The 13,537-nt window shown below is 34.4% G+C and overlaps 1 protein-coding gene across 6 annotated transcripts in view; it reads left to right on the forward strand.

Moving 5' to 3' along the window:
* Positions 1-13,537, forward strand: part of LOC127718241 (fibropellin-3-like) — a 231,423-nt gene that overhangs the window by 9,210 nt on the left and 208,676 nt on the right. For all 6 annotated transcript variants that reach the window (XM_052224235.1, XM_052224237.1, XM_052224236.1 and 3 more), the window contains exon 4: positions 11,896-12,003. In XM_052224235.1, coding sequence (XP_052080195.1) covers positions 11,896-12,003 — 108 coding nt within the window. The remainder of the gene's footprint in view (positions 1-11,895; positions 12,004-13,537) is intronic.

Raw genomic sequence — 13,537 nt, forward strand, 5'->3', positions numbered from 1 at the left:
TTATTCTTTAATTGTTTAGACAATTTTTCTCTACATGTATTCTCTATTTATTTTGCCCATTATTCTCCATTCTTTATTTTTTAGTATTACCCTTGACCGTCCGTCCTTCCATCTTTCTGTTCGTCCGTCTTTCAGTCCGTCCGTCCCATTTGCGTTTGTTTGAAGCTTGAACGGGGGAATTTGTGTCCTCAGACACATTCTTCTTTTATTTGGCCTATTTTTCTCTATTATTTTTTTTAGCCATTTACACTGCACTTTTTGTCCATTATTCTCTATTCTGTAAACCCCATCCAGACCTCACACACTTTTTGCAAATAACCACATTTGTTTATCAACCAAATAACCCCGGTCGCGTGAACCTCCCTACTGAAGTGATTTCTAAGTTATATCCTACCACCTTCATAATCGACAGCTTCTTTAATACTGGTCTGAACGAGATCCCGATCGGAGTTTATTCTAAAATAACCAGAGTCGATCCTTGTGAAAGAGAGGCAGAAGAAACGAAAGGAATATTCTAACTAATAAGTTGAATACAAACTAACAACGCCATTGCAAAGAGAGAAAAAAAACAAACAAAAAAACAATTGTCGACGAAAACTCAATATAGAAAACTTAAGACTGAGCAACACGAATCCCACCAAAAACCGGGGTTAATCTTAGGTGCTCTAGAAGGGTGGGCAGATCCTGCTCCACATGTGGCGTTACAAAATCAATATAACTGTCAGATTATTTACTGTTTATAAAGACTAAATGTATTATAACTGTTATACATGTTTAAAATAGAACTTCCAAATTAATTCAAAGTCGGAAAGTAACATATTTGACACATGGTTATACAATGAACAGACTATAAGCTACCAGGTTTTTTTTACAGGTTTTGTAAAATGTATCGCTTATCAATTCTGAAAGGTCCAGATCAGTCATCAATAATAACATTGATCGATAAACAATATCAAATAATTATGTAAATTCATTTGCAGAAAACTGTATATGCGCTAGGGAATAATTTTATTTCAAAATAAAGTGTTTCTTGACATTTGAAAAATAAAAAAAAAAAATGCAGTTGAGTCACTTTTACATTTCAAATGTATATTGTATGTGATAGTGTATTGGCTTTGAACTAGTTGTCAGTAACTGCGAGTACTCTTAAATCTGTACGTAGTGTCTTTGTTGTTGTGGAGATGTATAAATACCCTGCCACGTCCAGTCTGTGTTTTTGTTAGATGTTTTTCTGCTTTGTATCGATCTGATGAGTTAAGCCCTTTTGAACTGATTGTTATAGTTTGTTCTAATGTTGTACTGTTACACTAGTGCTGTCCCAGGCTAGAGGAAGGGTTTGGCGCCAGCAAACTAGTTTAACCCCGCCACATTCTGTATGTGCCTGTCCAAAGTCAGGAGCCTGTAATTCAGTGGTTGTCGTTTGTTGCTGTATATCGTACTTGTTTTTCGTTCATTGTTTTGAATATGAATCAGGCCATTAGTTTTCTCGTTTGAATTGTTTTTCATTTGTCATTTCGGGACCTATTATAGCTGACTATGGGGTATGGATTTTGCTCATTGTTGAAGGCCGTATGGTGACCTATAGTTGTTAACTTCTATGTCACTTGGTCTCTGGTGGAGAGTTGTCTCATTGGCAATCATACCACATCTTCTTATTTTTATATATAATAAAAAATTATCACATAAAGAGTATCTCAGTACCCAAGAAGACTAAGAAGTCGTTTACAGTGAACTATAGCTTGTTAGTTGCGAAGTTGTTAGTTAGAACCCCGCTCGTGGCGAGGGTTGTTCAACTCCGATCTTAATTGACAATGACGTTGTTTTTTCCCCGGGTTCTCCGGCTTCCTCCATCAATAAAAACTGATTGCTGAAAAAGGCGTTAAAAAAATCAAACAATCAAGAGCTCTTCAAGTGGTATCAGTTGAATGCCAAAACTCCCTACCAATTGTATTTCAACATAATGATAAATTCATTTCAGCATATGCTAAATTCATCTCAGCATGAACAGAAATATTGACGCGGAATCAAGGTCATAAATATTGAAATGAGCAAATGCTAAAATCAATTTACCATATGCTGAAATGAATTAAGCATATGCTAAAATGAAGTTACCATATGCTGAAATGAATGAAGCATATGCTAAAATGAAGTTACCATATACTGAAATGAATTAGGCATATCCTAAAATGAATTTACTATATGCTGAAATGAATTAAACATATGCTAAAATCAATAATTATAACCTTGATTCCGCAACATATGTATCATACATTTTGGAACAAATGAAAAAAATAATGTTTACATGACAAGAAATTTCCTCCTTTAAAATTCTACAACCCAGCCAATTACGTTCATAATATATACACATTTTATGGACATTTTTGGGTAAGCACCATTTAAGTCCAGGTCATTTCCCTTAAAAGTCAATGTAATTATTTTACCTACCAACTTACCTTTTTCAATTACGGAATAACAGTACTGTCTGTGAAGAGTTGCCATCGTAAAATCCAAAATTGACGGCGACAACTCTTCAAATACAGTATTGTTATTCCTATTCTAATGCAATACTCTTAAAATGTTCAAAATTAAACATTTCAAATATCCTGTAAACGTCGATTGTGATTGCGCAACCGTTGTTGCCAATGCCAATGACGCCTACTGTCAACCGTTGAATTGGTAGATGTCATCCAATCAAAATTGTCGTTACATGACAAATTGCATTAGAATAACCCCTTGTATCTTCCTACTTAAATGATTTCACTCGGTTTATAAGTAGACATATTGAAAGATGGCTTGTGACGCTCTGCGGATGGTTTGCCTATTGCCTTTTCTTATTTCGTTGAAAGAATTTCAAAGCAGTTTTGGAATCTTTTAAAATTGTGGTTACCGTTTTGTGTAAACAAATACTTCAGATAATTTAGAGTGTGATTTAAGATAAGTGGGTTTTCTCCTTCATATACTCCATGCACCAATGTGAACTGTAACTATGGATCAAGTAAAATTGATAGATCTACTTGGCGTTGCCTGTGCCACACCGGTTATAATGGAACTAACTGTCAAAGTAAGTAGAGATGTTACCTAACTCAGTCTTAGTGTCAGTCTGCTTAAGCATCGGTCAGTGGTTAAAACACAACAAACAAAAATCCGCTCAAGTTTTATAAATTAGATTAACTTAAGTTTAAAATGTATAATGATGCACGAAGATAATATTCGTTTCCTTTTCCTGTTCTGGTGTTTCATGTTATAATTTAGTTGAAATGTACTAGAAATTAACAATTAAGGAGAGCTAACTACGTAATTTGCTATCGTTCTAACCAAAAGTTATCTAGAGATTTCTTGGAATTACCAGACACGCAGAAACGAAAGACCTTCCATTTCTAGCTATGGATGAGGGTAACTTCAAATTAGGAAATTTATGTCGGCGGGTGTTTATGGTCATGCTTTGAAATTCTTCTAAATTGCCCGATTCTTACAAAGACTGGCACTTAACCCCGTCGCTCTCAATCCCGCCTGTAGTCGTGCATTTACTATTAAGATTATTGCTCAGTAATCAGGTCGAAACCAATCCAGGACCAAACAACTTAAACGAGTCTAGCTACCCATGTTCTTTCTGCTCACGGGAGTGTACTTGGAATCAAGACGATATAGTCTGTGATAACTGTGATAAATGGTTTCATACAGGGTGTGTAATCATCAGCTCATCCATGTATGAAAAGTATGGAAATACTTCAGCCCTCTGGATATATCCAAATTGTGATACCCCCAACCATTCCAGAACAATTTTTCAGTCCTTTTCATCAACAGGAAATTCAGTGTTAACAACAAACTCATTTTCATGTTTATCCAAACTGACAGTTCAGCTTTTTCAGTCAGTCATAATGATAATACAGATAATATTGGAAATCCAGTAGCTACGTCTTCTCCAAAACCAGTTGCGACAAAAATAAATAAAAGAATAAATAGGCAAACTTCACTAAGAGTGTTAAATATAAATTTTAGAAGCTGCAAAAACAAAGTGGCCCAAATAGAAAATTTAATAACATCATCTAATTTAAACCTGATATTATAATTGGGAATGAGACTTGGCGAAACAAGGATGTCAAGTCCTCTGAGATATTTCCTTCTTCACTATTTGAGGATGTATTCCGGAGAGACCGAGAATGTAAAGAAGGCGGAGGCGTTTTAATAACTATTAAAAAAGGTATTATATGCCAACAAATTTATTGTAGTAAAAATGTAGAGCTGATTGCAGCACAAATATATATGACAGATTCAAAATCCTTGATAATCGTTTCAGTTTATAGACCACCAAGTAAATCTGATGTAAACTATTTTAAACAGATGTTATTAGAAATAAATGATTTGAAATTAAAGTTTAAAAATTCAACCTTTTGGATAAGTGGAGACCTTAATCTTCCTGATATAGATTGGCCATCAATGACAATAGAGGGCAAAATGTACCCGAAGGAAATGAATGAAATCTTTTTGGATTTATTAAACAATCTAGGTATGGATCAGTTAGTAAATTTTCCTACCAGGAAAGATAATATTTTAGACATCTTTTGTACCAACCAACCAAATCTTATAACTAAAATTAAATCAATACCCGGTATATCGGATCACAACATAGTTTTTATTGATGCCATTTGTACTCCTAAAAGAGCTACGCAATGCCCCATAAAATTTTCTTATGGAAGAAGGCAGATTTAGAAAAAATTAAAAACATTACCAAATCATTTATATATGATCTGCTAAGCCAGACCACATTAGAACTTACTATAGATCAGTGGTGGATTAAGTTTAGAGATGGAATAATAAAAATCATCAACGAAAATATACCAAGTAAAATGAAAAATCTGAATATACAAATCACTGGGCAAATAAAGAAATTGATAGCTTATGTATAAAACAAAGACGAGCATTTAATAAAGCTAAAAAAACTGGCAAACAAATCCACAAAGATAAATACAAAAAGCTTAAAGCAACAGCTCAAAGAGAAATAAGGAAAGCCCAAAGTAAATATATGGAAGAAATCATAAGTCCACAACTTGAGGAAAAATCAAAATCATTTTGGCAATACATAAAAGGGAAAAAGACTGAAACATCAGGAGTCTCACCTTTGAGAGGTAAAGATGGATTACTTTATAGTGATCCACAAACACAATCAAATATTTTAAATGAACAATTTAAATGTGCATTTACTAAAGAAGATAAAACTTCAATGCCACATAAACCTAAAAGCCCCTACCCCACCATGTCAGATATAACCATTAATATCAATGGCATAATTAAACTCCTTAAAAATATAACCCCCCATAAAGCTAGTGGGCCTGATAATATCCCTGCTATTTTCCTTAATAAACTGTCGGAAGAGGTATTCCCCTTCCTTGTATTCTTTTTTCAAAAATCCATAAATGATGGAAAAATCCCAGAAGAGTCGAAACAGGCCAATGTTGTGCCAATTTTTAAAAAGGGAGATAAGCACAATGCAATTAACTTTAGACCGGTTTCTTTAACGGCTATGTGTTGTAAGGTTTTAGAACACGTCTTAACAAGTAATATTAGAAAACATTTAGATTTAAATAATTTTTTAAATGATTGCCAACATGGCTTTAGGAGTAAACGTTCCTGTGAAGCACAACTTGTTATCAGCATCCAGGACATCGCCAAATACTTGGCAGAAGGTAATCAAGTTGATGCAATACTTTTAGATTTTTCTAAAGCTTTTGATAAGGTCCCCCATGAAAGATTAATAACAAAACTTAATTATTATGGTATACGTGAAAATAACTTACTTTGGATAAAAGATTTTTTGTCAAACAGGCAACAGCAAGTCCTGCTTAACGGTGTTCAATCTTCCAAATTAACTGTTGACTCTGGTGTCCCTCAGGGCACAGTATTAGGCCCAACTTTATTTTTGTTATTCATAAACGACCTACCTGAGCATGTCTCCTGTAAGGTTCGTCGTTTTGCTGACGACTGTTTACTTTATAAAACATCAAATAATATAAATGAGTCTCAAGCACTCCAAAAAGATCTATCAAGCCTTGAATGGCAAATGAAATTTAATCCTGAAAAATGCTATGTCATAGATATTTCTAAAAAGTCAAAAACTAACTTATTTCAATGTAAATTCCATAATCATGTACTTGAATCTGTCAAAGACAGCAAGTATCTAGGAGTTACAATAAGCAATGATCTTGATTGGGGCCCCATATTAATAATATAAATCCAAAGGCAAATAAAACACTAAGCTTTTTACGTAGAAACATGAAAAACTGTACACGTAAGGTTAAAAACCTTACGTACACATCACTTGTGCGTCCGACCGTCGAGTACTCCTCACCAGTTTGGGATCCGTACAAACAAAGCCAAATAAACCAAACTGAGCAGATACAGCGTAAGGCAGCAAGATATGTTTTTAATGATTATAACGATAGATCACCAGGCGCTGTCAATGGTATGTTAAACAAACTAAAATGGGAAAACTTACAATCCCGTAGAACAAAAGCTAAGCTTGTTTTGATTTATAAGATTAATGGGGGGTTGGTCGAAGTCACTGATGACGTCCTGACACAATCTGACAGGCGAACTAGAGGCCTACATAAATTTTGGCATATATATACAAATAAAGACTTTTTTAAATCATCCTTTTCCCCAAGTACTATTGCTGTCTGGAACGATCTCCCAGAAACAATTTGAATGTCACCCTCCCTAGAACCCTTCAAAGGTGGTATCTCCACCTTAACATTTGGAGGTTCTAGTCTGGCTAATTAATTAGTGTATTTAAGCCACTGTACATAATGTTAATATGTTTAACATTAAGCTACAACTAATGTTATTCTAAATTGTAATTGAACTGTGGCAAATATTTTATTTTATTATAACACAATTTTCGACATCCATTTGCATGTACATAGCGCCACAGTTCCGGGATATTCCACACTCCGGTACCGGAGTCTTTCCCGTACCAGGAAAAAGAAGAAGTGATTGCAACCACCATCCGTTGATAGCCCATATATATATATATATATGTAACCCTCCATACTTTTTTAGAACTGCCCCAGCTCTGTATTGAGAGTAGGCAATTTAATCATGCAACTCATGGTCCATAAACTATTTCCAGATGTGTTGTTATGAAAATATGACAACCTTAATGCCCTTCTTGGAGTACAAAATCGGAACTTGTGAAAAATAGCCAAAATTAGATGGGGTTGGGAGTCATTTGAATATATATAATTTAATAAAATTAATGGTATGGGCCGTACGTATTAATTATTATCCAGGAACACTAGGATGTATTATATGGCCAAACAGTATCTGGTCTGTAAAAACTAGGTCACCGTTTTGTCAGAAATCTGTAAAAACGGACATGTAGGCAGACCTGGCTTGACCATTACAATTCCCCAGCAAGACACTCGTCACATTTACTTCCAATCAGTATGGATAGACTGCTGTTACTACAATGTAATAATTAAATGACAAAGAAACACAGTTTGGTCAATGTTCACCTCTCAAGGTCGTATTTAAAGCGAAAAATAGACTATTTTTTAGCTAGGGTGGGTAACCCACCCGAAAATCTACTACGCCCCCCCTCCCCATGCCATCAACCCCAATTTTCAATACGTAGTTTAATATAACAGATCAGCACCAGTTACAGTATCAAGAGTCATTTCTAATTTGCATATAATTTGTATATGTTTGATTTTCCAGAAAATATCTTGGGGTCGAATCAGTTAAACCCAATTTTTTTTTCTGATTTTCAACACTAAAAGTGTGTTTTGGTCAGTTTGACATCCCAAGATTTTCCAGAACTAGTCGAACCAATTACAGTTTATTACGGGAGAAAATTTAGGTGACATTGAGAATGGTAGAAGATACCGGGTTGACACATTTCTTAATATTCAATGTCGGATGGGGACGTTAAATCCGAGGTCCCGTGTTCAGGGAGTACCACGCTCTTTGCACGTTAAAGATCCTTCTCAACAAGCTCGTTTTGAGTGGTCCATAAGTGACCGGTTGTTTGGCAAAATTATTTCATACTGGTTTTGGCTTTGATATATTTTTCTGTGGTTTATAATTTAACTTTTTGGTAATTTGGTTTTCATGGTCTAACTTTTGTCTAAAATCTGTTAGTATTCATATTTGATGAGTTGAGCCTTCAATTCATGTTTTATGGTTTGTCATTTTATGTCGTATTGGTATACCACTGTCTCAGGTTAGGGTGAAGGTTGGCGCCAGAAAAAAACGTTCAAACCCGCTGCATTTGTTTGCACCTGTCCTAAGTCAGAAACCTGATGTTCAGTGGTTGTCGTTTGTTGATGTGGTTCATAAGTGTTTTTCGTTTCTCGTTTTTTATATAGATTAGACCGTTGGTTTTCCTGTTTGAATGGTTTTACACTAGTTATTCTTGGGGCCCTTTATAGCTTGATGTTCGGTGTGAGCCAAGGTTCCGTGTTGAAGGCCGTACTTTGACCTATAATGGTTTACTTTTACAAATTGTGACTTGGATTGAGAGTTGTCTCATTGGCACTCATGCCACATCTTCTTATATCTATATATCATACGTATTTTGCTTGAAACTAAAATCTATTATTTAAATTATTCTCATTGGTTGTTACACGAGGGTCTTGAAGAGGTCATTCATTTCTTTATTCTTTAATTGTTTGACTATATTTCTCTACATGTATTCTCTATTTAATTTGCCCATTATTCTTTATATTTCAGCACCCAATTATTCTCTATTCTTTATTTTTGATGCTCTATTCTTTATTTTTTATGCCCCCGCCGTAGGCGATGGGGGCATCAAATATTACCCTTGACCGTCCGTCCTTCCGTCTTTCTGTCTTTCTGTCTTACCGTCCGTCCGTCCCATTTTCGTTTGTTTGAAGCTTTAGCGGGGGTAATTGTGTCTTCATACACATTCCTTATTTTTTTTAGCCATTTACACTGCACTTTTTGTCCATATTCTCTATTTTGTAAACCCCATCCAGACCTCATACACTTTTTGTAAATTGCGTGTTTATCAACCACATTACCCCGTTCGCGTGTACCTCCCTACTGAAGTAATTTCTCAGTTGTCTCCTATCACCTTCATAATAATTGACAGCTTCTTTAACACTGGCCTGAACGAGATCCCGATCGGAGTAAACGAGATCCCGATCGGAGTTTATTCTATAGTAACTAGAGTCGATCATTGTGGAAGAGAGGCGGAAGAAACCAAAGGAATATTCCAACTCATAAGTAAACTGACAACGCCATGACAAAGAGAAAAAAAAACCCAAAAGAATACAACAGTCGACGAAAACCCAAAATAGAAAACTAAAGACTGAGCAACACAACCCCCACCAAAAACCGAGGTATATTAGGTGCTCTAGAAGGGTAAGCAGATCCTGCTCCACATGTGGCGTTACAAAATCAATATAACTGTCATGTTATTTACTGTTTATAAAGACTAAATGTATTATAACTGTTATACATGTTTAAAATAGAACTTCCAAATTAATTCAAAGTCGGAAAGTAACATATTTGACACATGGTTATACTATGAATAGACTATAAGCTTCAAGGTTTTTTTTACAGGTTTTGTAAAATATATCACTTATCAATTCTGAATAAGATCTAGAACAGTCATCAATAATAACTTTGACCGATAAACAATATCAAATATGTAAATGCATTTGTAGAAAATGTAAATGCGCTAGCGAATATTTTTTATTTCAAAATAAAGTGTTTCTCGACATTTTGGAAAACAAATAATGCAGCTGAGTCATTTTTACATTTCAAATTTATATTGGTTGTAATTTGAACTAGCAGCCAGTAACTGCGAGTACTCTCAGATCTGTACTTAGTGTCTTTTTTTGTTGTGGGGATGTATAAATACCCTGCAACGTCCGGTCTGTTTTTTGTTTTTGTTAGATGTTTTTCTGCTTTGTTTCGATCTGATGAGTTACGCCCTTTTGAACATATTTTTATAGTTTGTTCTTGTGTTGTACTGTTTCACTACTGTCCCAAGCTAGGGGTAGGGTTTGGCTCGAATCAGCAAACTATTTTAATCCCGCCACATTCTGTGTGTGCCTGTCCCAAGGCAGGAGCCTGTAATTCAGTGGTTGTCGTTTGTTGCTGTATATCATATTTGTTTTTCGTTCATTATTTTGAAAATGAATCAGGCCGTTGATTGTCTCGTTTGCATTGTTTTACATTTGTCATTTCATGGCCTTTTATAGCTGACTAAGAGGTATGGGTTTTGCTCATTGTTGAAGGCCGTATGGTGACCTATAGTTGTTAACTTCTATGTCATTTGGTCTATGGTTGAGAGTTGTCTCATTGGCAATCATACAACATCTTCATATTTTTATATATGATAAAAAGTTATCACATAAAGAAGGGTCTCAGTAGCCAAGAAGACTAAGAAGTTCGTTTACAGTGAACTATAACTTCATAATTGCGAAGTTTTTAGTTCGAACCGCGCTCGTGGCGAGGGGTGTTCAACTCCGATCTTAATTGACAATGACTTTGTTTTCTACCGGGTTCTTCGGGTTCTTCCACCAATAAAAACTGATTGCTGAAAAAGACGTTAAAAAACCCAAACAAGCAATTGCAATCAATATATATATATTTAAAGAGCTCTTCAAATAGTATCAGTTGTAGGCCAAAACAGAAATGTCGGCCTCCCTACCAAATGTATTTCAACATACATGTATATGCTAAATTCATTTCAGCATATGCTTAATTCATCTCAGCATAAATTCAATTAAGCATACAAATTATGCTGAACTATTCCGCATCTACAGAAATATTGACGCGGAATCAAGGTCATAAATATTGAAATAAGCATATGCTAATGTGAATTTACCATATGCTGAAATGAATTAAGCATATGCTAAAATGAATTTACCATATGCTGAAATGAATGAAGCATACGCTAAATGAATTTTCCATATGCTGAAATGAATTAAGCATATGCTGAAATGAATTAAGTTTATGCGAAAATGAACTTATCATATACTGAAATGAATTAAGCATATATGCTAAAATGAATTTACCATATGCTGAAATGAATTTACCATATGCTAAAATGAATTACGAATATGCTAAAATGAATTTACCAAAAGCTGAAATGAATTAAACATAAGCTTAAATGAATTAACCACATGCTGAAATGAATTAAGCATATGCTTAAATTAATAATTATGACCTTGATTCCGCGCCATATGTATCATACATTTTGAAATAAATAAAATTTGATGTTTACATGCCAAGAATTTCCTCCTTTAAAATTCTATAACCGAGCCAATTACGTTCATAATATATACACATTTTATGGACATTTTTGGGTAAGCACCATTTAAGTCCAGGTCATTTCCCTTAAAAGTCAATGCAATTATTTTACCTACCAACTTACCTTTTTCAATTAAGGAATAACAGTACTGTCTTTGAAGAGTTGCCATCGTAAAATCCAAAATTGACGGTGACAACTCTTCAAATACAGTATTGTTATCCTATTCTAATGCAATACTCTTAAAATGTTCAAAATTAAACATTTCAAATATCCTGTAAACGTCGATTGTGATTGCGCAACCGTTGTTGCCAATGCCAATGACGCCTACTGTCAACCGTTGAATTGGTAGACGTCATCCAATCAGAATTGTCGTAACATGACAAATTGCATTAGAACAACCCCTTGTATCTTCCTACTGAAATGATTTCACTCGGTTTATAAGTAGACATAATGAAAGCTTGTGACGCTCTGCGGGGGGTTCACGTATTGCCTTTTCCTCTTTCGTTCTTAGAATTTTAAAGCTGTTTTGTATCTTTTACAATTGTGGTTTTGTGTTAACAGAAACTTCAAATAATTTAGAGTATGATTTATGATAAGTGGGTTTTCTCCAACAGATACTCCATGCACCAATGTGAACTGTAACTATCATGGATCATGTAAAATTGATAGATCTACTTGGCGTTGCCAGTGCCACACCGGTTATACTGGAACTAACTGTGAACGTAAGTTAAGATGTAACGTTATGCTTATTAAGGATGTTCGCTACTCTTGTTTTTGACATTTTGTCAGATATTCGGAATCCTCTAGTTTTATCCATGTAGTGCCAATAACAATTTTGCCCGCTAACACTTATTTTTCTATAATTCATAATTTTATAACATATTGTTTAAAAAGCCAGTTTTGAAAATTTTATATAATCCTTGTAATTTTTTCATAGTTTTTGAAAGAAAAAAAGGTGCCAATGTTAAATATATGAAAAATCTAGAGAGAAACATTTCCCGCCAAATTTTCAATGGCTTATATCTCGAAAACAAGCATACAGACCCTTCATTTTTTTCTGCTTTTTTGTTCCTTTATTTATATACTATAGATTTATAACAGTCTTTCAAAAAGCTTGTTATTTTTCAAACAGAGTAGCAAACGATAGAAGGTACCGGGTCTACACTTGTTGTAGTACTCATGTTCAGTATCTTACATTTTTTCACAAAAGGAGATTATCTCATATATAGATCAGATCGGTCTATAAATCATGTTTTTTATGTTGATAGATAAACAATACTTGGTACGTTTATTCATTGGAGTATTGCAGTTTTTTTTTGTTTTCTTTATCGGCCCTTGTTTGAGAGTTTATAGAGGTTTTAAGGATTGAAATAATACAGCAGTTGAGACATACGAGTGTTTCAAAACAAATGAAAATGAGGAGATGTAGTATGATTGCCATGAAAAGACTCCTACCCACCAGAGACCAAAGGATAAGATGTATTTGATAACCTATATGGTACAGGGCTTGTACTATCTAATCACATTACAAAGTAATGTAAATCAACTAATTTACGCGACTTTCGCGAGATAAACATGAACACGAATAAAACTCTTCGCGAGTTTGTAAAACTTGGATATTTCCTTAAAACGATACATTGAGAAAATTGATAATCGCGAAAATAAAGCGCCGTGAAGTCGGTTAATAAACGACTTATCACAGTACTACAACTTATAGACTGAAGATACCAAGATTTAAAACTTAAAAATCATAGAGAAACTGACAATACCATGTGGCACTAAACGAAAGACAACGGAAAGACGATACGAAACCAACCAAATCAATATACACGTATTATGCATAAACGGAAAACAATTAAATCGTAATAAGGTTATTTCAACAGATCTCATGACTGGCTTTAGATGTTATTTTTAGCAACCAATAAAACCACTTGTACCATATCGTGCTAAGATCATGTTTTTGTCCCACCCGGGTCTGGGGGTTATGGTTTTTTCCTAAAAAAAATATTCGGATCCTCAGTTTGATAAAAATATTCTGAATCCAGATTTTCCCCATACTTTATAGTGTTAAATTTTGAAAAAAAAAATAATTTGGTTGATAGCGTCGAAAAACTAATTTGCGCGAAAAAAAATTTGTGACTCAGAAAAAAAAAACCATAACCCTCCCCCCGTTTGAAGTTAAATGGTTGTTCCCTAACATATTAAAACATCATGTACCGGTAGTAAAAATAGTAATGATCACTTACGCAGGTGTGG

The sequence above is a fragment of the Mytilus californianus genome, unplaced genomic scaffold (genome assembly GCF_021869535.1).
Source record: "Mytilus californianus isolate M0D057914Y unplaced genomic scaffold, xbMytCali1.0.p SCAF_10, whole genome shotgun sequence".
Lineage (NCBI taxonomy): Eukaryota > Metazoa > Mollusca > Bivalvia > Mytilida > Mytilidae > Mytilus > Mytilus californianus.